This window comes from Schistocerca piceifrons, chromosome 8 (genome assembly GCF_021461385.2).
Source record: "Schistocerca piceifrons isolate TAMUIC-IGC-003096 chromosome 8, iqSchPice1.1, whole genome shotgun sequence".
Lineage (NCBI taxonomy): Eukaryota > Metazoa > Arthropoda > Insecta > Orthoptera > Acrididae > Schistocerca > Schistocerca piceifrons.
The window spans coordinates 377,854,689-377,881,599 of NC_060145.1; the positions used below are offsets into that span (position 1 = coordinate 377,854,689).

The following is a 26,911-nucleotide window of genomic DNA, read 5'->3' on the forward strand; positions in this document are numbered from 1 at the left end:
GCCACCACAGTACAGGGTGGAAGCACAGCCCACCATAAACAGCTTTTTATCTCCCCTGTTGCATCCATTTCAAAGTTTGCAAAGAATGGCCATAAACTTGAAAACAGCTTCGTGCATTGACAAAAAATGTTTTGAAACAGAGTCTGGACGTCTGGGCGCCAGTTTTCCTGTCCCACGGACATTTGCAGAACGTTTACATTTCTTTTGGCGGCTTGCTCCCTAACAAGGCATACAATGCGCTGTCGGTGGCTTTTCGGCGCTAGGCCGTATACCTGGACGTCTGCTCCCAGTCTGGCGCCAAGCTTAATGTGTTTCTGCACAATGCGACCATGGCACATGGCCGTCGGGGAATGTCTCCTCATCGTTCTCCAGAAAAAACGCGCTTTGTCGCCCCACCAATGCCGTGCTTTTACTGCAGTCGTTTAAGTCGGCGTCCTGTTCCTTTGAACGCCGGTAAAGATTACCATATTTCTTTCCCTAGAGCACGCAAACAAGAGCATAAACTGCTGCCCACCATTTCATCACAATGTATAAAGTCAAATCACCGTAGATCGTATTCCCTACACCGAATCAGAAGCGAGAGTGTCCTACAGTCTCTCATGCATAAGTTAAAGAAATAAAAAAAGGGGCGCTTGACAGTAAATTTCCAACTACTGAATCATATTTAAAAAAAATGGTTCAAATGGCTCTGAGCACTATGGGACTCAACTGCTGAGGTCATTAGTCCCCTAGAACTTAGAACTAGTTAAACCTAACTAACCTAAGGACATCACAAACATCCATGCCCGAGGCAGGATTCGAACCTGCGACCGTAGCGGTCTTGCGGTTCCAGACTGCAGCGCCTTTAACCGCACGGCCATTTCGGCCGGCGAATCATATTTCCATACATTCACTCAAAATTTTACACGGCACAAATTCTTCAATAAATCTTACAAAATAATTCAGTGAAAAAGTTACACGAAGACATCCATTCCTATAAACAAATAGCAACTTTAAAGACTTCAACAAAGAGTTCAACATAAGAGCGAATACAAATATTGAACTGAAAATAACCAAAGTAATAGGACTTAGTACAAGATGATACTTCAGCTGGTTACCACCTAATCACTCGAAAAAACACACAATATCACGTTTATTAGCATAGTAAATTGCAGCCTAATTTTTAGTAAATGAAGCTTACATACTAACACGAAATGCAGAAGAAATATCCTGAGGTTGTTATGCTTACTTGGGAAAAAACATTGCAAGACAAAGTACAAAGAAAAAAAAGTTCTGCAATTTCTAAAAACTTATTAAAAGAAATGTGCATTAACTGTACTATAGAGAGTTCAGTGAATATTTTCCAGACACATGGAATGGTGAATTATTACAGGAAGATCAATCTGCTAACTGGAAAGCATGATCATTCACAGATCCTTCCTCAGAGACAAAAGCATAAGACAAACTATTTTAAGAAAATAAGTAACAAATTTAATACTTATATGGTTACAATATGTGAATTTCTGGATATTAGTTCCTTTTCCAAAAGACAAAATTTTAATTGCACCTGACTCATTAAATCATCCAACAAATGCTTATAAACATAAGACACAAAAATAAATAACAATGCACAGAAGGCACACATTGAAATGTATGGAGAACGGGCTCAGAGCATTTACCTAAACTGTTTCACTGGTCTCACTAACTTAATCTCACTACTAATTAGAACATGCAGAGAAAATCAAATCATGTTAGGGTCACCTAAGGAAAATTTCGTATTTTTACACGTTCCTTGTTTACTGGGAAGCAACGTTATGTCCTCTACTGATAGAGGCCCATAACTTATAATTATTAACAAAACATCACAAAGCCCTGAAATCATAGCTCTGAAGTGAATCAACTCGTGTTTAGCATCTAGCAATCTCTTGCAGTGACAAACTTGCGTATTATGCTGAAAGGAAGAACGTTGATGTAACCGGTGTGTGCAAATGTACATACCAGCAGATGAATATAATATGAAAAAGGAATCTTTGCTGTAGGAAAACGTAGTCCGAGTATTATGGCATTATAAAGTGTTTGTGGATAATCATTAACCACAATTTCAAATTAAGTTATATTGAGAGGAACATAAAAACAGCGGGTTTCCAACCACAAGATAAGCATGCACGTGGGCGAAAATTAAATCACACAAATAGTGAACACATGTTAACAAAATGAAAGTTCCGTGAAATCTTACACTGATTATAATTACAGAGAGGCATTTAGAAACACATTGAGACTGGGTATAAGAAAATTTAGGCCTCGCGGTCACACGAAAAGAAAGTGTTCAGAATGGTTCAAATGGCTTTGAGTACTATGGGACTTAATATCTGAGGTCATCAGTCCCGTAGAACTTAGAACTACTTAAACCTAACTAACCTAAGAACAGCACACACATCCATGTCCTAGGCAGGATTCGAACCTCCGACCGTAGCGGTCGCGCGGTTCCAGACTGTAGCGCCTAGAGCCGCTTGGCCACACCGGCCGGCTGTGCAAACCTCACATTATCTATTTATCATCTCTGTGCCGTCATCACATCTCACATGAAATTGCTATGTCAATTTGAACATTCTGTAATTATTGAAATCTCTAAATTATTTTTTAGCCTCAAATATTTCGTTTTCTTTAATCTGAGTAACTATACATTTTAATCGTCATAGCTTGTGGTATTGCATTAGATTACGAGAGCCTAGTTTCTTGCACTAGGTGCGTGGCATACTTATCTTTCCCCACTCTCCGGTCACCTTCAGCCATCTTACTTTTCGAACTTGCGGTTTTCTGTTATGTACAGGCACAAATGAACTCCAGGCCACTGCTTTTCATGTGCTAGTATTTGTGAAGCTCTAAAGCGGCTAGAAAATACGCTGCCTACCGAAAATGTGAAGGACGCAGAGAACGTGGCCAGATATCAGGGTATCTTCATACACGCGCACACAATCATCTGTTACGCAAATAATTAGTGGTGCAGTTCTCTGTGACAGGATGGTCAACAAAGTGCATTACTTTTGTTGCGAGTCCTGGTAGGATATACACTGAAGAGCGAAAGAAACTGGCACACCTCCTGCCTAATATCGTGTAGGGCCCCCGCGAGCATGCGGAAGTGCCACAACATGACATGGATTGGACTCGAATAATTTGTGAAGTAGTGCTGGAGGGAGCTGACACTATGAATCCCGAAGGGCTGTCCATGAATCGTAAGAGTACTAGGGGGTGGAGGTCTCTTTTGAACAGCATGTTGCAACACATCCTAGATATGCTTAATAATGTTCGTGTCTGTGCAGTTCGGTGGCCATCGGAAGTGTTTAAACTCAGAAGAGTGTTCCTGCAGCCACTCTGTAGCAATTCTGGACGTATGGTGTGTCGCATTGTCCTGCTGGAATTTCACAAGTCCGTTGGAATGCACAATGGACATGAATGGATGCAGATGATCAAATAGGATGCTTAGGTACATGTCACCTGTCAGACTCTTATCTAGATGTATCAAGTATCCCGTATCACTCCAACTGCCGTATTCTGCCTTGTCTACGTTTCTCTGTATTTGAATACGCACGCCTATACCAGTTTTTTTTTTTTTTTTTTGCGCTTTAGTGTATAAGGTGCTTGAATGGCGTCAGATGCTTCTATATCACTGTCAAGGACACAGAGATGCCACATACCCAAGTGAGTTAGTGTTATCGTTAGTTGACGGAGTTTCAAAGGTGCTTCATTTTTGGTGTCCATTTGGTCGACTGTCAGAATTGCGCAACATTCAGATTTGCGGGCCATTTGGATGTGACATTGGCCCCTGTGTTGGACTGAATGCGAATGTCGCCAAACTCCCCGTCAACATTCTGGTCGACCACTCCTGACCTCCATAAGGGCGGATCGCACCTTGTTGTTCACCAGTCCAGTCATAGGCCCTTCACATCTGAGGCTATCGTTCCAGAACAAGTAATGGATCCGCTGGAACATCTTGTGTCATTGAACACCATTGGTAGGAGACAAGACAGTTACCGTCCCATGCATAGGCTGCCATTAACTCCACAACACAGACAGCTGCGTATGAAGAGTCACCATAATCCGGAATCATGGACTGCTGATGGATGACGTTGCATTGTATTCAGCGACGAATCTCCATTCGGCACCAACTCAGATGACCATTGTCGGGGAGTACGGTGGCGACCCGGCGAGGCACAGGGCTGTAACAGTTGGTGTCACCGTGTGGGGAGACATAGGTGTCACTTGAGGTCAGGTCTCTAGTGGCTGAGGGCACTGTGATTGTAGATTGGTACACCACCGACATCCTGCGTCCTCATGTATTACCTCTCATGTTACTGTACGTTGGAGCCATTTTTCAGCTGGACAGTGTTCGTCCATACATGGCACTTCTATCTGTGAACAATCTGCTTGATGGTGAGATCGCCAGACCTGTCTTCATACAACATAAATTGCTGTAGAGAAGAAAGCTTTTAGTTAGGACATTGACTCACATTTCACTGTGAGTAGTTTGTGGAGCTGTACTGTGTTGCAAAGTGAGTCAGTCAGAATATTCGCCGAAACACAAGTGCAGAACAGTATTAAACTGAACATAATGAAAAATATTCTCTCACATGACTAGTAAATACGCTCGTAATGATTGAAAACACAGGTCAGGAAAGCTCGTATTGAAAGTGTCCAAAACACTAAAAAGTCCAATTCGAGTGCTTGAGCTACAGCAGCAAACATCTATGTGGTATATATGCGCACTTAAGCGATGAATGTAAATTTGTATCAAGCCTGGGATTCGAGCACTTGTTTCCTGCTCACTTGGCAGATGCACTGATCACTACGCCAGCCTCGCACAGCGGTATTGCACAACTGCTCAGACTAGTCTAGCTTTCCTCCCTACTCAGTCCAATTTCCCATGCACTTTGCAGATGTTCGAGACTTGAAAAGGTGTCTGGAATCCTATAGTTACATTTTATTAAGTTACAATTCGTCCCATGTTTGAATTTCCATTCATGTAGAATACTTAAGACTTGTGAACCAAATGTTTCTTTTTGAGTATCCTGTATATTCTAGGAATCTGGTCATGTATAATGTCCCCCAAACGAGACTTCTGAGCATTTTGCTTCCCTAGAACTAGCCTAGACTAGAAATACGTCTAATCTGCTCATTAGTTATTAAGGACCTCTATACCCAAGAACTGAGTCCACACGACGTGCACACTAAACAATCTCCTAGTGACTTACACGCATGTCCGTAATGAAGGTCCCTTTATTTACAAGTGTGTAGCACCTACTTGGCTTTGACGCTCGACGTAAAGTAGTTGTGGTGTATGTCGACATACGTGCGCAAGGGGGGGGGGGGGGGAGACGAGAGATCAGATGACTGACCACATTTATTTAGCTTCTGTCTCATTTTCCGGAATGTGTGTTGCGTATTGGGTATGCCAGACTAATCCTTGTGTTAAAAGGGTGTACTTCAATAGTGACTTGGTGAAGCCAACGAATGTGAAGGCGAAATGTCAGTTCTGATTATGTACTGGATCATAACATGGGCCGGCCGAGGTGGCCGAGCGGTTCTAGGCGCTACTGTCTTGAACCGCGCGACCGCTACGGTCGCCGGTTCGAAACCTGCCTCGGGCATGGATGTGTGTGATATCCTTAGGTTAGTTAGGTTTACGTATTTCTTAATTCTAGGGGACTGATGGTAGGTTTACGTATTTCTTAATTCTAGGGGACTGATGACCTCAGGAGTTAAGTCCCATAGTGCTCAGAGCCATTTGAACCATTTGAATTTGAACCATAACATGAACCAAAGATAAGTTAATTTTAGAAATTGGTAGTATAGTTTTGAGTTGGCGATGTCAATGAGTGTGATGTTATCAGAAGAATTACAGTTACTTTTATGGCGTGTATTTTAAGCATCCTGAATTTCGCATGGTGATTTATGTCCACCAATTTGAGAACATAATCGATGAAAGCAGACAGGTAGAATCGGCAGGTTAAATATTTCCTGACTTTTGGACATTAACGGAAAAGTTAGAAATAGTAATTATGGAACTATGTCTTTGCCCACAGGCTCGACAGGAAGTGCTGAACACGAAGAAGCGGCGTGACGATTTGTACAAGGAGAACAGCAAACTCACGCAGCAGATGGAACTCCTGGCGTACCCGGAGCTACTCCATGACCACGAGGTGAGTCATGGAACTCACAAGCTGCTGGCCTTCTACACGGTTGAGACCTGCCACCACATTTGTGTTTTGATAGTTGTTAGCATTTAGCGTAAGGGTGTGGAAAATTGCAGCTTTCACCGTTGTGTTTGAATCGGCGTTAACAATTAGTGCCAATTACGTCAGTTTACGAGTATTTCCATTACAGTTAGCTTAGTTACTATATTTAATATCGTAGGCGTTGCTGTCTCATCGACGAATGTAGTGCTTTGGTGGAGTATGTGACATGCCGTGTCATGACACATTGTTCTGTCCATCTGAAAGGCTCTGTTCACTGGAGGGCAAAATATGGTGGTACGAGTATTGATCACGCCCAGATCGTAGAGAACTACACTGCCTAACCAAAGATACACTGAAACTTTGTAGTACGTCTATGATTCGCCTTCATGACGGCTTGAACTCTGCTAGGGACACTTTCAGACAGATGCTTGAATGCCTATGGATGAATGGAAGCACGCGCAGGGGTCTGGAGCAAAGTCTACTTTCTAACTCATCCCAGACGTATTCCATTTGGTTCAGGACGGGACTGTGGGCTGGTCAGTTCACTTCAGGTATGTGATTGTACACAATTCATTGCCTCACAGATGCTGCTTTACACTTGGGTGCATTGTCACGTTTATACAAACTGTCATAGTCTCCGAATTGTTCCTCTACTGCACACAGTAAATAATGCTGTAAAATTCGTTTTCCCAATCACAATACGGATGCCATATACTAAACACGAAAAACATCCCAATACTGTAACTTCACCTCGTCCACTCTTCACTCTTGTTCCCACACACGATGGGATGTAATGCTCTGCAGGCATACCCCAATCCTCCGGTAGGACTGCTACAGGTACAGTGTGATTTATCACATGAACAGGAGGCTACGTGTCTTTAAGAGAGTCCATGTGTTGTAGTACAAGCTCTTCAAATAATAGTCCACGTTAGTCTTACTGCTGGTGAAGTAAAAGCCCTGGTTTAAACACTATTCCAGTCGCTATTCACTTTTGTAGCCAGTGATGTGAATTGAAAGATGGCAACTAGGATAGTGACTGAGCTAATATCTGAGACTGAGCTAGTCACTAAGACTAACTGACTGGGACTGAGACAGGCACTCCAATCAGCGGCGGCGATCTTAATACTTGTGGTTGGGAGGGCGTTGGCGGCGTGTTGCTTGCGAGTCTGTCTTTGGCCTCTCTCCTGAAAGGTGTGCTTGATCCAGCGCCTACTATCGATCTTCTTGCTACATCTTGGCCGACCGGTGTGCTGGCGACAGCTTATGCCAGCACTTCCTTCCCTCTGAAATGCCACACCATTGTCGTGTAAGGAAGATGTGAAGGACAGTGGGGAGAGAGGCAGGACGCTGGACATTGAGATGAGGCAGAAACCATGACTGTGGAAGATGGCATACTCTCGACCATACCCCGCCATTTGGCTTGCGAGGCACTAGAACCATCCTCCAGAAAACTGTTGCCAGGGCACATGTCCAGGCCTGAGGGCATGTCCTGGGGCAATGAAGGCGACAGTAACGGCCATGGGGATGGCGGGTCCAGGTCCATTGGGTCGGCGACCGGGGAAGGCGGGAGCGAGGGTGCATCATCCATCTGTTCTTACTGGGATGCCCTGGTGGCACCAGCGGGTAGCTGCAAATGTCGCTAGAAAGTGCGTACGAAGCATTCTACATCTCTGTTGGACTGGGGGTGAAACAGAGCAATTGTTAGATGACAAGTGGCATTTCGTTCACAAAACCTTCATATAAAGTCATATTTATACTGTGTTAGTAATGGGTCATATTTCGTCAGAATTTGCCATAATAACTCATATTTCGACCAACTTTTGCCAAAATGCATATATTTGTCACATCTTTAAGGACACAACAATAAAAACTGTTTCAGGTGATGTTACAAAAACTGCAACTATTTGTGCAAAGCTTTATTTATCATAACTGTAGTACACACGGAGAGTAACACATTAGTCGGTTCACTGAAGTAAGAGATTGTGGTGCAGCTCGACAAAATACTCATGAAGCCGACAAAGGTGGCTTCGAATGTAATAAATATCGCATAACTGTTCACAATATTCATTTTGAACACAAACTCAGTCTGGTTCAACAAGCCGAGAGTGAAGTGCTTCAACAATGTGAAGTTGCAAGGTTTCGTTCGTGGTTTTTCAAGAGGAGCTCTTCAGGAATGATAGGAAAATATTACTTTTTGTAAACTATATGAAGTTAAAGTTAGCATTCTACTGTGCAACGACACTGTCATACCGCCAAATACAGCACTGTGTGGAGAGAAGTGCTGAAAATGACAGCACACAAACGCTGCTATTTGAGTAGACTGGTCCATCTTCAAATGTCCGATCACTTTTTAAGGACTTGTTTGAGAGGATGATGTCTTGCAACATCCCATTGGAGAAGCTGAAGAAACCACACCTCTGACAGTTTTTGGACAAGCACACAACACAGTTCCAGATGAACCTACATTAAGAAAGAACTATTTACACATGTGCTACAAAGGGGTGCTCAATACAATACGAATTAGCGTTGTTGGCCAACAGGTCTGAGTGTCATTAGATTAAACTACCGATGTGGGTGGACATTAAGTTGCAAATAATTTGCCTTCTAACGCATGAAGCTCTCGAGAGAGTAAGCAGCTCGACAACTGCCATTTTGTTTGACAATTCCGTATGGGTCGCCCACTCCCAGGCTGGAAAGCTCTACAGTTTTATCAGGATGTAGGCTGACGAACCTGTGTGGTAATAAAACAAGATTAAATATTGCTTATTTTATTCTTCAGAATAAATCTTGTCGCCATGTCTTCCGCGTTGAATGGTGGCTTTGTAAGCCAGAGTTGAATCTGCTGAATGCACAGCCAGACTCAGGGCGGCCAAAGATCACTGCATCAGTCCCAAACATAGGCCTGTGGCTCAGAGTCTGGCAGTTGCCCGCCCATTGGTTCAGTAAGCACTTCCTGTCAGCTAGTCTGCTACGGATCAGGCCGTGACTGCGGCAAGTGTGTCTTTGGCTCATACGCTGTCCTGAGAGTACTCTGTCCACCTCAGGTCACTGCCCACGTTCTCCCCTCAGGTGGAACGTGATGTCAGAGGCTGTTATATTGTGCTGAATGCTGATCTTCGCGCACCAGTTCAGAAGGTTGTCTAACCCAAAAGATGCTGATTTCAGAGCAGGGGCAGTTGTTGGTGTTAGCAGACTCATGGACTACCCATCAGTGGCGGCTTCAGTACTCGATGCTGGTTAATAGTTATCGATGGCTAAGGTTCGATGGTCATCACAGCAGGCAGCAAGAGTATGACCAATTCTGCCACAGTCTCACAAAAAATGTTATATTGTAATAATCAGAGAATGGAGTGTGAACAACACGAATGCCATCGACCCTACTGATCGACTGACTTAAGGCTATCGGTCTGGAGTATTTGTGCTGCTGAGGAGAAACTTTGCTGTATGACGTAATTTATAATGAACGGATTGGCCCCACTTTTTACGATTCGTCAGCGATCTCCAGTTTCGCTGTATTAGCTTAGTCAAATTGTTTCAGTATTGTACCTGCCCTATCAAACCCCTGATAGGTGTCATTGTGTCCTACATATTGCTTCTTACAGAATGTTACGAGAATAATGAAAGCAGATTGGTCTGGACTTGTCTTACACTTTTCCGCTGAGGTCGTTTACACTCACACACAAAAGTGTTGATGTTGCACTCTTGGAGACCGTCTAACGGCATAGAAATATTTATACCTAGTGGCTGGCTAATGGTAATTCCATGTGCTTGAGCAGCGCCAAGTTGTAGGGACTTAGAAAAACTTTCTCTTCCGTTCCCTTACTATCTTGCTGTCTAACAGTCTCCTCCACTTTAACAAAATTCGTCCCGAATTTTGCTCTTTCCTTGTTTGTGGTTTACTGTCTTATGTATTTAAATTTACACTGAACCTTCGGCTCCTTTAATCACAACCGAAATATTACTATAGATTAAAATTATCTTCCTAGTTTACTTCTCGATGTATTATGGTCTCCGTAATCTCTTACTTGGTAGTGTGTATCCACTCCGTAGGAGTCTCAAGAATGGTTCCTTCTTTTGCATGAGTGATTTTCCATCTTAGACAAAAGGAACCTGCACAAATGAGTGGTAGTATCCCAGTAACACTGGTGGTTGATCATTGATATTACTGATATTCCATCTACGTTTTTGTCGATATCGCCAAACATGCTGTAACGTTTCAGCTACGAAAATTTGTTCTTTTTCTGAAATGATTAATTCATCTACAGTCTCATGGTACAAGTAATTGTAGCTGGAAGGTGAAACTCTATCCTGACAGTGTCACACTTGGTTCCATTGACCAATAACCCACTCTGCACTGTTTTATTTTTATCAGAAATGTTCTGTTGTTATTAAGTACGACTATCTCTGGTGAGAATAGGAAATAAATCCTATGATTGTTAACCTGCTGAAAGTCCTACCTCTTTGCATAATGGTGTTTCCGTTCACGCCAGTCAAGTGCGGACGATTATAGCGGAACAGTGGGACAAAGCCCAACGCGGTACACAAAACGAGTTCCCTCCCAAACACGCCGTAGCCGTTCCTTTTCGCCGTGCAGAGTACGAGCCGTTCTTGTAGCCGCCGAATTCAGGAAAACTTACCGAGGCGACCATCGGTGGCGGTGAAGTCTTTGATGATGACTGTCGTTGTGATGTCCCGGGGTCTCATTGATGTCATCACCGATGGTCAACGTGTCTGGACGTTAATCGACTCAGGAAGTTCCTTTTCCGTAATGTTGGTTGTTTATCGTCGTCAGCTAAAGGATACGGAAGCGACTTTGCTGATGCTCGCAAATTGGAAATACGTGCAGCCGACAGGAAAATGTATTGCAAGATAACTATCAGTGACAGAACACAGCCCATAGAAGATGTCATTTTAGCAGCGGGGACCTCTTGCAGCCTTCAGAAGCAGTTACAGACTGGAAGACAATAGCTCCACATTGACGAAACCTAAAGATTGCTGTGGCGGTTGTTTGTCGTTAAACTTGGAACCTTTTGGCGACTGAAAAATGCTGGTCAGCTTACGAACGAAATATTCATGCTAGCTATGATTATAAGCATTGTAAGTATTCTAGGAGAACTTTGGTTCACAAGCAGACACAAAACATCACTAAAGGAACGTGCTAGAGAAGCAGCTTAACCCTCTCGGTCGTAACGTCCTCATATAAGGACGTACTAAATAAATGCTTAGTATATGAAAATTCGTTAAATTTTAGCATTTGTGATAGTTGTCTTCATATTGTCATAAGGGGAGAGTTTATTTGAGAACAGTGTCAACATCTCGTGTTAATCTGTGGTACCACAAAACAAAACTGAATGTTCACAGTCACATGGATGATTTCCAATAATCTTTGTACCTCCCATCAGGAAGTTAATATTTTCTCAGTTTAGCTCATCAGGAAGTTAACATTTTCTCAATTTAGCTAAAAAAGTTATATGTTCGTTGAAAGGTGCATTCTTGAAGGCGAAAACTAAAGGTGTTTTTCAGAACGAAAGGTAGGTGACATATTTATAACTTCATACATCTCTCCAAATGAGGACATTGTGATTGAAAGGTTGTTATAGCATAGAAATTTAGGACATTATTTCGCTGTCTTTTTAGTCATCTTACGGTGATTTCACAATGCCCCAAGTCCAAGACAGACAAAGCCCAGTTACAGAAGAAGAAGTTATAGAGCTCCTTAATTCATCTGACACTGACGATCTAGCCGATGATCCTGGCGATAATCTTGAACAAGAGGGTAATGATGGAGGTAATGTTAGACATTTTGTATCATACGGTATACTGAAGCTGAGTAGCCTAGACGCAAAGCCCGCTAACTGCATGATAAGAAACACTGAGATAATCTCGAAACATTTGTCCCATCCAAACGACAACTCATTGGGAGCGAGAATGATATTGTTGCGTACGAATTTGTTACAGCGCAGTCAACCTAAAGCTGAATAAGAAAAATGTCCATTCTAATTGTAACAGACTGAAAGGTAGCTTTGAATGTCCAGATTGGTAAGTCTGAGGTCTGTTCACGTGCTTTGCATTCGGACATGGCAGGGCGATAGACACGTCTACTGGGCATTTGGCGGGCTTTGCACCCGAAGACAACATGCAGTTAGCTACTTTTGAAACCGAACATTATTTTTGACAGCCATTTTGGACGGTTTAGAATCTCTTTCGCAACCTGAAACATATTACATCCTGTTGACGCTGAAAAAAATCTATGCGGCCGTCTGCTCACCTCAAAATCGACATAAAATGAATTTAGCGGCTTTTTCATCTCGACTACTCAGATGTACGTTTTTTATGAGTTTTCCTTTTTGTAACAGCATTGAACAGGACGAAGCTGAAACACATACTGTGCTTGGAACTGATGTGATGGACGTTGTTGATCTAGAGTGGCATCATAATAGGGACAAAAAATATACGGTAGAGGAAAAGAGGACTCACTTATATATCTACCTTTTATCGAATAGTACAAAAGTTACACTGAGCCGGTGGATAACCTTGAGAGCCCGTAACAATTTTTAAAAACAATATTTCACTGATTTTCTTGCGTAGAAATGTGTGGAATGCACAAATATTTATGCAGTTCACAGAAACATAGGTTATTTTTTTCCTTCGACAGATAAAGAAATACTTTCACTTATAGGAATTCACATTCTGATGGGAAATCTCAAATACCCCAGGATTAGACGTTACTGGAAACCGCACTACGTTATTTCCCAAATAGCAGATACTATGTCATCTAACCGTTTCCTAAAATTGAGAGAGAACTTCCAATGTGTTGACATACGAAGTGATCCTGATAAAAATGATCGATTTTGGAAAGTCAGACCAATATAAAATTCCATAAGAGAACGGTTGCTGAGTTTACCAATAGAAGAACATCTGAGTGTCGATGAGGAAATGGTGCCTTTCAAGGGATCATTGAATGTAAAACAGTATGTGAAGGTCAAATCGAAAACATGGGGAATAAAAATATTAGCACTCTGTGTAACAAGCGGTCAGATGTTTGATTTTATGATATATCAATGCTCGACGACAGAACTTGATCCAGCAATGTCAAATAGTTTTGGTCTTAGTGAATCAGTAGTGGTGAAATTAGCAGAAACACTCAGTCAAACAAATGTGCTTCTTATTTCGATAATTGTTTCTCAAATTTGGTCTCCTGCAGCACTTGAGAAATAAGAATGTGTACGCAATATGTACAGTGCGCCAAAATCGCTTCAAGAACCAACCATTTTCGAGTGACAAAGAGATGAAAGAAAGTGGTAGAGGCTCTGCTGAGGAACTGATAGGTGAAGATGGATAATTTATAGTAACAAAATCGTATGACAATAAGCCAGTGGTAATGGCGTCGAATTTTGTGGGAATTGGAAGCAAAGATGTGTGTAAACGATGGGATAAAAGTGTAAAGAAACGTGTTGAAATCGAACGGTAGAAGTTATTCAACTTTACAAACACATATGGGAGGGGTCGACAAGATTGATTTTCTGATCGCAATTTGTAGCACATCATCAGATCGCTAAAATGTGTCCTTCGCATGTTTGCTCTTGCAATTGATGTTGCATGTGTAAAAGCATGGGTTGAGTACAAGAAAAACGCGTCAGAATTACGGGTTACTAAACATAAGACCCTTGATTTGCTTCGCTTTAGGGCAAGTGTGACCAAAGTACTGAGAAAAATAGATAAGCCAGCTGTCAGGAAAAGGGGGCGTCCCACTAGTGTGAGTCCAATGACGACTCCAAGTACTTCAAAACGAGCCAATGTGGAAGTTCGTCCAGAAGCTGATGTTCGTTTGGACAATGTTGGGCATCTTCCAGTGATCAGTGACAAAAAATCGTTTCACAGGTGGAAGAAACCGGGTTGCAAAGGCAAAACCAAATTTTATTGTGTAAAATGTCACACTTATGTGTCGATAGAAGACAATTGTTTCTTTGATTATCATTCTTCACAAGTGTAAAACCATCGTTTATGTACATATTCATTTAGTAAGCTTTGTGTAATTTATGTATTTTGGTGAAATAAAATCAAAGTACTCTCACTTTTAGACTTACACTACACCCACTTGAACACAATGTCCTCATTTGGGGACGCATTGTATCCGCCCTTGGGAGGCACCACGCAATATTTTATACATCTGAAGAATCATAATTTAATTCGAAGAGCTGGGTAGCAAAGCCATGATTTTTTTCCGGAACAAAATAATTCGAAAGGGTTAATGCCATCGACTGGAAGTCATGCACCGCTACCACTACAGACAAAGCAGAGAAGAAAATGCGAGTAGGATGTGGCTGGACCGAAGAACAATGCCAACGAGTCTCACAAGCGTTCTCCGTCAATTTTCGGATGCTTTCAACGCCGGGGTAAAGAAAAGACAGCCGATTGGTATTCTGTCAGTGAGAATTTTTTCCCCTATTTTTTGTGAGGTACAAAAATCTCCAGTTCCTCCATTAAATCCATTGTATGCGATCCTGGAAGTGGGGAGAGTTTCTTAAAGTGTTCTTCCGTGTTTTTGAACGACTGTCCCCCCTTTTTGATTATGTTGCTACCGCTGATTTTATCAATAGGTTATGTGTGTAACAGTTCGTGTATTCAGTCTGTCCTATGTACTAGCTTCAGCAAATTTTACGTGCAATTTTGTATGTTCCTGACTATGAAAATTTAGCTCTTTTATTGTTTAAGGTGTGCACTAATTCCTGTTGTTGTTTGTTGTTTGTGGAGAAAGCTACAAGAGGTTTTCAATAAGTAAAGGAACATAGTTTTTTCTGAAAGTTGTTTGGTCTTATTCAGGACTCCAGTACACCAGATTATTCTGCACTCTTTGGGATACAAAACCCTATTTTTGAACATAATCTCCGTTCAGTGCGACAGCCTTACCCCACCTTACTGGGAGGGCCTGTATGTCCGCATGGTGCCGCTGTACTGGTCGACGTCCGACCCAAAGTGTTGCTGCATCAAGAACCTCCCCATCATCTACGTACTGCTTCCCGTGGAGTGCATCCTTCATTGGGCCAAACAGATGCTAACCGGAGGTGCGAGACCTGGTCTGTTCGGTGGATGAGCAAGAACAGTCCAATGGTGTTTTGTGAGCTCCTCTCGGTTGCGCAGACTTATGTGGGGTCTTGTATTCTCACGGTGAGGGTGTATTTCGTTTACATTTTTGTGGCGACGAACACGCTGAAGTCGTTTGTTCAGTTCCCTTAGGGTAGCACAATACCCTTCAGAGTTGACCGTTGCACCATGAGGGGGAACATCAAACAGAATAACCCCTTCACAGTCCCAGAAGACTGTCGCCATGACTTTACCGGTGAGAGTCGGGTTTTAAACTTCATCTTCGGAGGACAGGTGGCGTGATGCCACACAATTGGATTGCAACCGAGCCAGGTGCTGCAGTGGTTATCATGCTGGACTCGCATTAGAAGAAGGGACGTCAGTTCAAACCCGCGTCCGATCAACCTGATTTTAGTTTTTCCTGTTTTCCCTAAATCGCTTCAGGTAAATGCCAGGTTGGGTCCTTTGAAAGGACAGGGCGTATTTTCTTCTCCATCCTTCCCTAATCTGAGCTTGTGTTCTGCCTCTAAAGACCTCTTTGTCGACGGGAAGTCAAACACTGGATCCCCTCCTCCTCCATGGATTCCAGTTTTATTTCCCGCTCGTGGAGATGAATCCATGTTTCATCGCCTGTAGCCATGTTCGTCAAAAATTGTCACGATCATCCTCGTGACCCGGAAGAAATTCCACGCAGATGGCCTTTCGTTGCTTTTTATGGTCTTGTGTTAGGCGGCGAAGAACCCAGTGGACAAACATTTGAATACTCCAACTGGTGAAAGAGTATGGCAACACTACCAACAGAGACGTTCAATAGAGCCACAAGGTTTCTGACTGTGATCCGTCTATCAAAGCAAATGGGAGTATCTGCGCCTTCCAACATTGCAGGAATGGCAGATTTGTACAGCCGGCAGGCCGGCGGGAGCTCGGACAAGTTTGCGCGACCATCTTACGGTGGTGACAGATGCCTCGTACAACGACTCACCGTGCTTTTGTTCGCTCCTAGGAGATAGACATACTGCAAGGACCTATGGATATCTGCGATGCTCTAGCTTTCCACGGAAAGAAAAGCAGTGGCAGCTCTCAGTTTGGAACGCACTTCCCTTACCGATGCCATTTTGAAGGCTACATGTAGGGTCGCCACCTACCAGAACTTCGAGAAACTACATTCCACGATGTCCCACAACAAATTCCGCATTGTTTCAATCGAAAATGCCCGACAAAAAAATGTTGCATAACTTATTGAACTTCGCTCGTACTTTTACTTTATGTGAACTAAGTGGGCTTTCTCTTTCCCGTCAGATGTTACCTACATAAGGTGTGTTGGCCATACATCCGATTACATTATTTGTTCCCTCTAAAGAGCCAAGAATTTTTCTTTTTTTGGCTATTTGTTTTTGCATTTTTGCCTACCATTGAGATGGGAAAGTCATTAGCCACGATTGTTCGTTTATTGGTGTCTATTCATCTAAATACTTAGGAATTACAATTACAAATCACTTATATTTGAACGATCGCTTAGATAATGTTGTGGGAAAAGTGAAACAAAGACTGAGATTTTTTGGCAGAACACTTAGAAAATTCAACGTGTTTCCTAAAGGGAATGCCTTCGCTATGCTTGTCTGTCCTCTTCTGGAGTATTGCTGCGCAGTGTGGGATCCACATCAGATAGGACAACACGGAACGTAGAAATAGTCGAAAGATGTGCAGTTCGCTTTACATTTTCGCGAAATAGGAGAGAGAGTGTCACGAATCTGATATGTGGGTTAAGACGAAGAAGTGATTCGTTACAGCGAGATATTGTCACAAAATTTCAATCACCAACTTTCACCTCAGAGTGCGAACGTATTTTGTCGCCAACCTACCTAGGGAGAAAGGATCATTGTAGTGAAATAAGAGAAATCACAGTTCTTACAGAATAATTTAACTTTTTAATTCACCAAGGCGCTGTTCATGAGTGGAACGGTAGAAAAACAGCCTGAAAGTGCGTCGATGAACCCGCTACCTGGCACTACATTGTGAACTGCATGCCCTCTTTGTTCCATCGTATTTTGTTTGCCTTGTGTAACATCGTTTTATATGCAGCTTTTTTATGTGTATCGGGTGACGCAATGAGGCGGGAATTGTGGTGCTGTAAGCTTTTAACTGTAGATTTTGAAATTATGGCTCTTGCAATTTTCTGTGCACAAATCTAGGTTAATGTTATTGTTTTTCTGTATTCAGCTGTGAAATTTGTTTTCTTGTGTAAATTGTTAAAAAGTTCCTAAGTTAGTTTATTTTTTTCAAATCTTTATTACAAACCATAATAATTATACAATATTAACCCACTTCCTTATCTGATTAGTGACCGAGCGAGGTGGCGCAGTTGTTAGCACACTGGACTCGCATTCGGGAGGACGACGGTTCAATCCTGTCTCCGGCCATCCTGATTTAGGTTTTCCGTGATTTCCCTAAATCGCTTCAGGCAAATGCCGGGATGGTTCCTTTGAAAGGGCACGGCCGACTTCCTTCCCCATCCTTCCCTCATCCGAGCTTGCGCTCCGTCTCTAATGACCTCGTTGTCAACGGGACGTTAAACACTAATCTCCTCCTCCTCCCTTATCTGATTAGTGGGTCATAATAATAACTGGTAATTATGTTGCAGCTAATTACAGTTTGCAAGTGAACTGCAGTTAGTATTACATACAATGGGCATTTACTGTCTAGTACCTAGGACTTATATCCATTTCTTATAACTAGTTCCTATAGCCTGCAGCGTCACATGTGTGCCAGTGAGATATAAACCTACTTTGATAGCCTTGCTCATCGAGCTAAACCCGAAGAGCGTACCCCTGGCACTGGGCAGGCCACGATGTTGATTCGCTGCAGTTCCCTAACATAATTTTCCTATAATAAGTCCTACAAACTAACTTATCCTACGTCATATCCGGTGCATGTCCTTATCGGTAGCACTGACCCCCACTTCCCCTAATCCTGCACGTGGCGGATTCCAACTATGATGGAAAGTAGGCCAGTTCACGTACAGGCGGTATGGCAATAGGGCTCTGGACGCAATCAGTGTTGGTTGTCTCAGTTATTCAGTTCACGTCCCTCAAGTATTCTGTTAAAACTTTCCATGATACCTCTTTGGCCAATGTATTTAGCAGATGGAAAGTGTCCTCACGACTAAGCAGTTGATATGTGTCGTGGTTTGGAAGTCTGTCTCGAAATGTAGTCGCACCATCATTGAAGAGGGGGCACTCGTAAACCACATGGTCCGGAGTACCCTCTGACACGCCACAGTCACACGCGGCTGTAGCCCTCTTCCCAAATCGACATGTCGGGTAGGGTCTATGGCCAGTGAGAAAATGGATCAGTCCTCGTATTGGCTCAAAGTATTTCATGTCCAAGCGCTCCCTCACTTCTGGTATGAACTGGAAAGTTCTACGTCCAGTTTCTTCTACCTCCCAAGACCCCTGCCAAAGTTCCTCTCCTCTTTTCCTTATTTCCATTTTGTCCTCCACCCTTACACCCATGATGTCTACAATTTTCTCATAATTCCCCTTTTTCGCCCAGTACCAGCCGCCTGTTCCCTTATTTTGATGTCCAGAGGGCAAAGCCCCATTATGACTAATAGCCCCCCCCCCCCCCCACCTGGAGATGTTCTGTAGGCCCCCACAGATCTCAATATCATACTTCTCTGGACCCTTCTCACTGTCATGGTGGACACAACCCTCGTGTGCCTGTGCGCCCAGACTCCCGAGCCGTAATCCACTATTGAGGTTAGGATGCTGTTATGGTAAAGTTTAATAAGGTGTGGGGGGGGGGGGGAGATGGAATCTTTTGTGTCCTATCGAGATGAGATTGTTTAATATCTGCAGAACTTTCTGGGTTACAGTGTCAATGTGTTTCCCGAAGTTCCACCTCTCATCAATAATGACTCCTAGGTAGCGTGTCTCACATCACCAGAGAACTGGTGAGCCGTTAATTCTGACAGTGGGATTTCTAATTAGATGCCCTTTTAACAGCAGGTATGTGGATTTTCTGGATGAGATTGTCATTTTAGTCATGTGGCACCATTGTTGGAGTTTCTCTATGGCTCTCTCAATTTTCGGTTCTACCCAGCTGCAGCCGCTGACCGACAGGAGGAAGTCATCTGCATTGGCTATCATCTCTAGCACTACTTCGCTTTGTTATAAACTGTCTAGTAGTGACTCCATGTGGATGTCCCAGAAGAGGGGTCCTAAAACGGATCCTTGGGGGCATACTTTAGTGATTGCTTTTCCAAATTTCTCGCTAGAGGATGATAGCCAGACCTCCCGACCCTCACAATAGCTCCTCAGGCAACCGTATAGCGGCCCTGGACACTCTTTCTCCCGCGAGCAGGAGAAGAGCAAAGGCCACCACAGGTTGTCGAAGGCGCCACTGATATCCACCATGATGCCAACCACGTACTTGTGTGGAGTCGAGCCACAGACCTCGGCCACCAGGGCGATTGCATCAGATGGACTGCCCCGGCCTGAAGCCAAACTGCCTGCTGCTCATCCTGCACAACACCCGGTGTGCTGCCAATCTGTCAGCCAGCAATTTTTCTAGTATCTTTACAAACAGATATAACAAGCAAATCGGTCTATATGATTTTATTTCTGCAGGGTCCTTATCAGGTCCTTTCTTTATTATGACTACATTTGCTGTTTTCCATTTCCTCGGAAACTTCCTTTGCCTTAGGCACTCATTGAAGAGATGAGTAAGTGGCGTAGTCAGCTGGGGGGCCAGGAACTGCACCACCTCCGCCACAATGCCGTCTGGCCCAGGTGTTTTCCCTCTTTCTAATGATCTTATATGGGCTGCCGCCTTCTCTTCAGAGAATGGGTAGACAGCCGTCTCATTGTTGTATATATCTTGATCTTCATTTCGCAGTTGCCGTTAACCTTCAGTCTCCCCATCCGCACTGTCGTCTGGCAGCAGGGACCGGAGGAGGACCTCTGCAGTCTTCCGCCAAGACTCCGTCATCCTGTCCCCGTGCCTGACTCTCGATAACTCGGTAGGAGAGCGGATTTTCTCTCTTATCAGCTTATAGGGGAGCTCCCATGGGTCCAAGACTAGCTGGTTTAGCACATACCTTTCCCAACTTCGCGTCCTCACCTCTCGCAGTTCCTTTTGGAACCTCTGCTTTTCCTCTCTATATTGCAACTGCCACCTTTGTCGTTGCTGCCAGACGGCACTGCGCTGGTAGTGCCTCCTCAGCCTTCTGACAGATTGACACAGTTCTCCTAGTTCGGCCGACCATGGTGACGGAGAGGCCGCCATGACCTTCCTCCTAGTTGGTACAGCAGCCCTCACCGATCTGGTTACTGCACTCAGCAGTTCCCCCACTCTCTCGTCCACGTCTATGTCCTGATGTATGTCAACTTCCGGTAATGGAGGAATGTCGCGCTCCCTCGGTAGGCGTTCCCAGTCAGTTCTTTTGTAATTTAATTGTACCTCCCACACCATGGCCCAGCGGCACTCTCTTTCGCCCAAAGTGAAGTTATTAAATTGTGGCCGCTTGTGGTGGCGTTTCCTATAACCCTCCAGTGCTGAATGATGTTTGGTATGTTTGGTGTTACGAGAGTAACATCAGTATTTGTTCATTGTCCACCTCCTGCAGCGTAGGTAGGAGGGTTGCCAGGCCTGTTGGCCACCACAAGTTGCGATGCCATAATAAACTCTTCTACTTTTTCACCATTTGCATCTCTTGTGCCAGTGTACCACAGGAGGGATTTAGCGTTGATGTCAGCTGTTATCACTACCTTTCTTCCCTGTAACGCCGTGGTTACTCTCGTTTGATGGTCTAGATGCTGTTCAATATTATCTCCGTATTGAAAATACATTTTTGTGAGAGTGATAATTCCCACTGGGGATTGCTGCTCCATGACGTTACAATGACTAGTTGTGAACTGTGGGAGTGTAGTGACCCTCAAAAGTTTGATTGTGATTATGATTGCCGCTCTCGGGTCATCCCCTCTGCTGACTATTTGCCAGGTAGCGGTAGCAAATGCAATTTTCCCAGCTTGGGAGTATGGCCCCTGTAGACAGAGTACATCTAGTCTCCTCTCTTCCACCTCCCTTCGGAGCTCCTGCATCACAAGTCGGCTGTTGTATTAAGTTGTCCAATATTTATTTTTGTCATTAAGGAAAGTACGTGCGTATTCGGTCATTCGGCCAAGTCTTGCTCCAGTCGAACGCAATTTGTCCGTGTGCCAGTACTGATTGTTGGTAAATGTCGTCAAGATCGAATTTCTCTCCTCGTCTTTCGAATACTTTCTTTAGCAGGTCTCGCAAGGCTCCGAAGTCAGTGGGGAGATTCACTGATTTTAGCTGAATTCTGTCAACAGCCTCCATAACCGAGAAGGCTGCCTTCCTACCCTCTTCATGTCCTACACGGACCGCATGTCGTAAGGCAGTTGTCGGCTGTTGTCGGCTGCTCTAGTCTTGATGGTTGCATGGTGTACTCTAAGTTGGGGTACACCCTTACCGGGTCGACAGGTGATAATCTAACAATTGGAGTGCCTTGTGTGGTGGATTTTTTACTTAAACTTGTCACTATATTTTCCTGGATCGGTTGTTGTTTATTTATTTACTCATCTTTAGAAACTGCCACAGCCACAGGATGCCCTTACCGTTGTTGGTGTATTGTCGGCTTTGTTCCCCGGCTTTCAGGGGAGGGAACTGCAGCTATGAGGGGAAGGTCAGTTTGTATACCTATGTCCATCATGTGGAACTCAGTTTGTATAGCTTTGTCCATTGTTTCCATTTTAGCGGCGCCCGAAAGCGACCTCAAAAATTTCTTGAATTTATTTGCCCTCATAGCGTCCCTCCTCCTTTCGCTCGGAGACTTTCGCTTTGGCATCTTGTTCGGTATGTCGGGCTCAACCATAGTCGATTCTAGAGATTAATCTCTGTTCGAGCATTCGGTATGTCGGGCAGTATCGTCCTGTGGCTTCGCAAGATTTTTTACCTCGATTTCTACAGGGTATGCAAATTGCTGCTGCCTTACAATCTTTACGATTATGACCAGATGACCAGTCTCACCACACTTGGTGCATGCCGACTCCCTGGTACACAGCCTCAGAATGTGGTCCTGACTTATTTTCCCATGCTCCATGAGCAACGTGATTCTCGAATGTCTTTGCATTACTGTCTCATTTTCTGCCTGTCCCAGCTCGTCCTGGGGAGAGGGATCAGGTGCAGCGCAAGCCCGTTGAGGCACACTCGAATCACTCATTTCATTTGTCGCCATGATTGTAACGAGTGATAAAAAGGTGGGAGCCGGTCTCTTGCCCCGGAGGGGGGGGGGGGGCTTCTACAGCTCACCCACCGACCTCACACCTAGGTCAAGGGCACTCCTGAGCTCCTGGGTTCAACGCACTGTCGCCAGTGCACTGGTCCCCCTCGGTGACTCCGTCATCGACGATTTCACGCGACGCTCCTCGGCAACTGCACCCCGCGCTCCGGAGAGGCGGATGCACCTCTCGCCCTTCGCCGTCTGCTTGCCCGAGTTTCCACCTCTCGGCCAAGGACCCACTCCTACTCAGGTGGTGGGCCGGTCCCACAGTCGTTTGGCGGTCTGGACCCATCTAACCTGGCCCAGGCGATGTCACCACCTCCTGGGCTTGGCAGGACACGCCCCGGTTACCCAGGGGCGCGGCGAAGCACCCTTGCCGACTCGCGCTGCGATCCCACGCCGACAAACGAAGTCGCCGGCATGCAGAGCACCTGCTGGCCTGTGCCCTGCGAACAGAAGGGACCGATGTTCGGTCCCTCGACACAGCTCCCCCTGTGCCACGCACCCTTCGCTTTCGCATCGGGTTCGGTTGCAGCTCTCCCTTTTGTCGCAAGGCAGAAATGCCGAGCTTAACGTCTGGCACCACGGGAAGGTGGAAAGAGCCACTTGGGAAGGAGAGGCTATGAGAGACGCGTCACTTCTCCTTGTGAGGACTGCCACGGCACGCCCGACTAGAAGCGATACGCCCTAGTGCGAGCCTCCGTGCCTTACGGCGCGCCGGCAACGGGCAGGGCCGCGCCGTCAAGCGACCGACCTCACGCCAGACTAAGTTAGTTTCCACGAATGATCTCCATAGCTCAATTTTTGGTTTGCATGTTTCTTAAAAAGTTTTTCATGCAGCCATCGTATTCTTTCTACGCGGGTTATGCTGTTCTCTACTGACCCCCACCTGCTGGCTCCTTGTTTCACATCTTAATTTCTACTCTACCTCAGTCTACATGCAAGGTACTCCTCATTTAGAATCTTTCACAACAGACATCGGTGCTTTCACTACTCTATGTAATAGGCTCTGTCAATTCTTGCACTTCAAAGTCTACACCACCACCCACCGTTCTTAGTTACTCCAAGTAGTTTGCTCACAGGCACACGATTCCTGTGGTGTCTTGGGTTTCCCTTCCGGTGGTGATACAACATATGTTGTGATCACTCGACGTCATTCCAGCCTTTCACACGGAGCGCCGCTGCTGACGTTTGTGTCTGAAGTTTCCCCGACTCTCCCTTCGCCGTGTCGTGGACGGTGAGATGTATTCAATACCTGTAGGTTGAGTTTCATGCTGGTTTCTTCTACTCACTTTCCACTGTCGTCTCGTCTCCATCGAAGGCCTGAACAAGAGGCTTACATCATCCAAGGTGATTAATATCTTTTAGCCTTAGTAGGTATTCTCGATCTCATCATTAATTTGTAAAAACATGGAACACAGGATGTAACTCTCCTTTCTGGTTAACATATCCTCACAGATTTTGTGTGATAACGTCAGTGTAATGGCCTTGTTGAATGCTACCATTTCTGCCGTATGACGTCAAAAATGGGGTCAAATGGCTCTGAGCACTATGGGACTCAACTTCTGAGGTCATTAGTCCCCTAGAACTTAGAACTAATTAAACCTAACTAACCTAAGGACATCACAAACATCCATGCCCGAGGCAGGATTCGAACCTGCGACCGTAGCGGTCTTGCGGTTCCAGACTGCAGCGCCTTTAACCGCACGGCCACTTCGGCCGGCTCGTATGACGTCGGTCTCGGGTGATGGTTAGGGCGGCTATTGGCTCACTGGAGCTATTTCCCCCTTAGTATACGGTTCCTTGAGACACAATACGTCTGACTTCAAATCTTCATCCTTTTTTCCACCTACGCAGTAGGCTGTCAGTTCTTATAGGGGCTAAGCCGTTCTATTTTTATATTCATTAGGGGTTATGAACAAGAACCAGACAATGTGGGCTTTCTCTTCTGTAGTCCCATGCTTTTGCAACCTCAGGATTCGCTTCCCGTTTTTTCTGTTCTGATTTGTATTGTGAAGTCGCTTTCGAAGCTTTTCTTGATCACTTGATCCTCAAGGTCCTGCATATGTTTCTCTACTGACCCCCAACCGCCCACTATCCTTCTATAGTTGCGAGTCGGCGTCTTGTGACATCTAATGGCCAATTCCGGATTACATCATCCAGATACTTCTAATGAGATAGTCTACATGCTGGGCATGAGGCTGTGTATTAGGCTACTTGGTACGTGTCATCCTTGGCAGCTGCCTTCATTCTGCACAAAGTTTATTCACCCTCTTTGTGGCACACTACAGCCACGCGCCTGCAGTACTCACACAGACTGTACAAAAGCCCCTTACTACTCCAGATGCACGATACTGTGGCACGGCTGTACTTGTTTACAGGAGGTGCGCCGGCGACTAAGGATGGCGAAGGCGGACCTGGAGAAGCTACGTACAGCGTACGTCAACCAAGAGAAGCGCATAGCGGCGGCCCGCAGGCTGTTGCAGCAGAGGGAGCAGAGCCTTCGCGAGGGCGCGCATGGCCTGTCGCCACATCAGTCCTTCGTTTTGTTGCACATGGACGCGATGTGCGGGCCCTCGCTCCTTGACACCAAACGCGAACGTTAGGGCACTGTCTGTAAAAAGGCCCACTCCCCTAACTTATTTACTGTCGCGTCGTGACGTGTCATCATCGGTAACAAATTTTACATATTTATTGGGCAAAATGTAAAGTTCGTGCAACGACAGCTGGCACCCCATTGTACAAAGTCCCACTCTCACATTCCTAGCTGTCTTGTGCGACCTGACATGTCGTCATTGGTAATAAATTTTATATATTTATAGAGCAAACTGTAAAGCTAGTATTTTTGTCTACATCGCAAGCTATTGCACAATGCACGGCAGAGCGTATGTAGTGTGCGTATTTGCAATGTTTTGTTTAATTCCATTCGAGTATTCAGCGAAGGAAAAATGACCATCAGTTATGTCGCTATTTGCGCCGTATTCTCTCTTATGTCTTATCACAAATTTTACGAGTGATTACAATGGTAAGAAATATCACACATTCTTCTAAAAGTACTCCTCCTCCTTCTTCATCTCTTGGCAATGAAAACCTGTACGGGTTTCAGCCTCTTCAATAAGCGTCCTGCTTTCTGGCCTCTCCGGTGCTGTTCTTTTACATCCTCTTACATCTAAAACTTCTTATACTCTTCTCCATATTTTCCATTCATTGATTTCGTGGCTCGTTTTCCATTCGGTATCTGTCCAAAAACCTTTTTGGTCTTTCTTCCAGCATCCAGCTAAGAATACGTCCACCGCAGCCTATCCTGCTGCTTTTTATAAATCTTACAGTGTCAGAGCGGTTCAAGCCTCCATATACCATTATTATTATTATTTTTATGAACTGGCTCGTAAACCTTGTGCAGGATCCTAAGTTCGTATATTCTGACCTAGTGTTCAAACGTGCATACGCCCTCATTAATGTCTTATGTTTTGCATCTGTAAGTTACGATTGACCTGATGATAACCTTGGAGGCCACAAGAGCGTTTCAGGAGAAATGGTACATATTTTAGGAGGTCTAGTGTTAATTGATTACAGAGGTATACCTGTTAGAATGTAACTGAAACAAATACACAAGATGTTACGGAAAGGCAAATCATTAAGTTCAAGGCTGAATATCGTAAATTCCACCTCCGACTTTAACGCACTTCCGAATTCTCATCTGAGCTCGTCATGGCGATCTTTCATTAGCGCAGCAACACTCATAATCCACATGATCAGTTCGTCTCTTGTGTTTCACATTTCATTGTACACTTCCCTTTTCAATCGTCCCCACAGACAAAAATGTGAAGTGGGTATAGTCCAGGAAACTTGGTTATCACGAAGTGTGACCATTTCTGCCGATTCATCTTCTCGTGAATGAAAGGTATAGGTAATCTGTCACCTGACGACTGGAATGCTCATGGACTCCATCGTAGTGGAAGAACATAACCACCCTTGTAGACAAAGAAACCTCTTCTAATATCGCTGAAAGCTCGTTATCCAGAAAATATAGGTAATTGATCGTTCGAATGATAAATTGTACTTCCCTCATGAAAGAACGCCAATATGACCACAGAAGAGTCACATGTGCTGTTGCCAAGATAATTCAAAGTGCTCTAAAGTCAGAGATGCGTTTTGTGAAAATAAGCTTTGGTTGTGCGGAGACAGTAGTGTTTACAGTGTGGGTGTGGGTGCTATTTTTCCTTGTTCAGCGCCTTCTCGTTACATCTCTTACCTTGAAAATATCGGCGGGTCGAAGACATCTCCATGCTGCTTCTCCGTAAGTTAAATC

At 44.5% G+C, this 26,911-nt stretch overlaps 1 protein-coding gene across 1 annotated transcript in view; it reads left to right on the forward strand.

Annotated features, from left to right (window-relative positions):
- LOC124712358 (coiled-coil domain-containing protein 96-like) overlaps positions 1–25,205 on the forward strand; it is a 189,823-nt gene extending 164,618 nt beyond the window's left edge. Inside the window, exons 9-10 of the mRNA XM_047242653.1 lie at positions 6,060–6,176; positions 24,981–25,205. Coding sequence (XP_047098609.1) covers positions 6,060–6,176; positions 24,981–25,205 — 342 coding nt within the window. The remainder of the gene's footprint in view (positions 1–6,059; positions 6,177–24,980) is intronic.
- Positions 25,206–26,911: the final 1,706 nt, after the last annotated feature.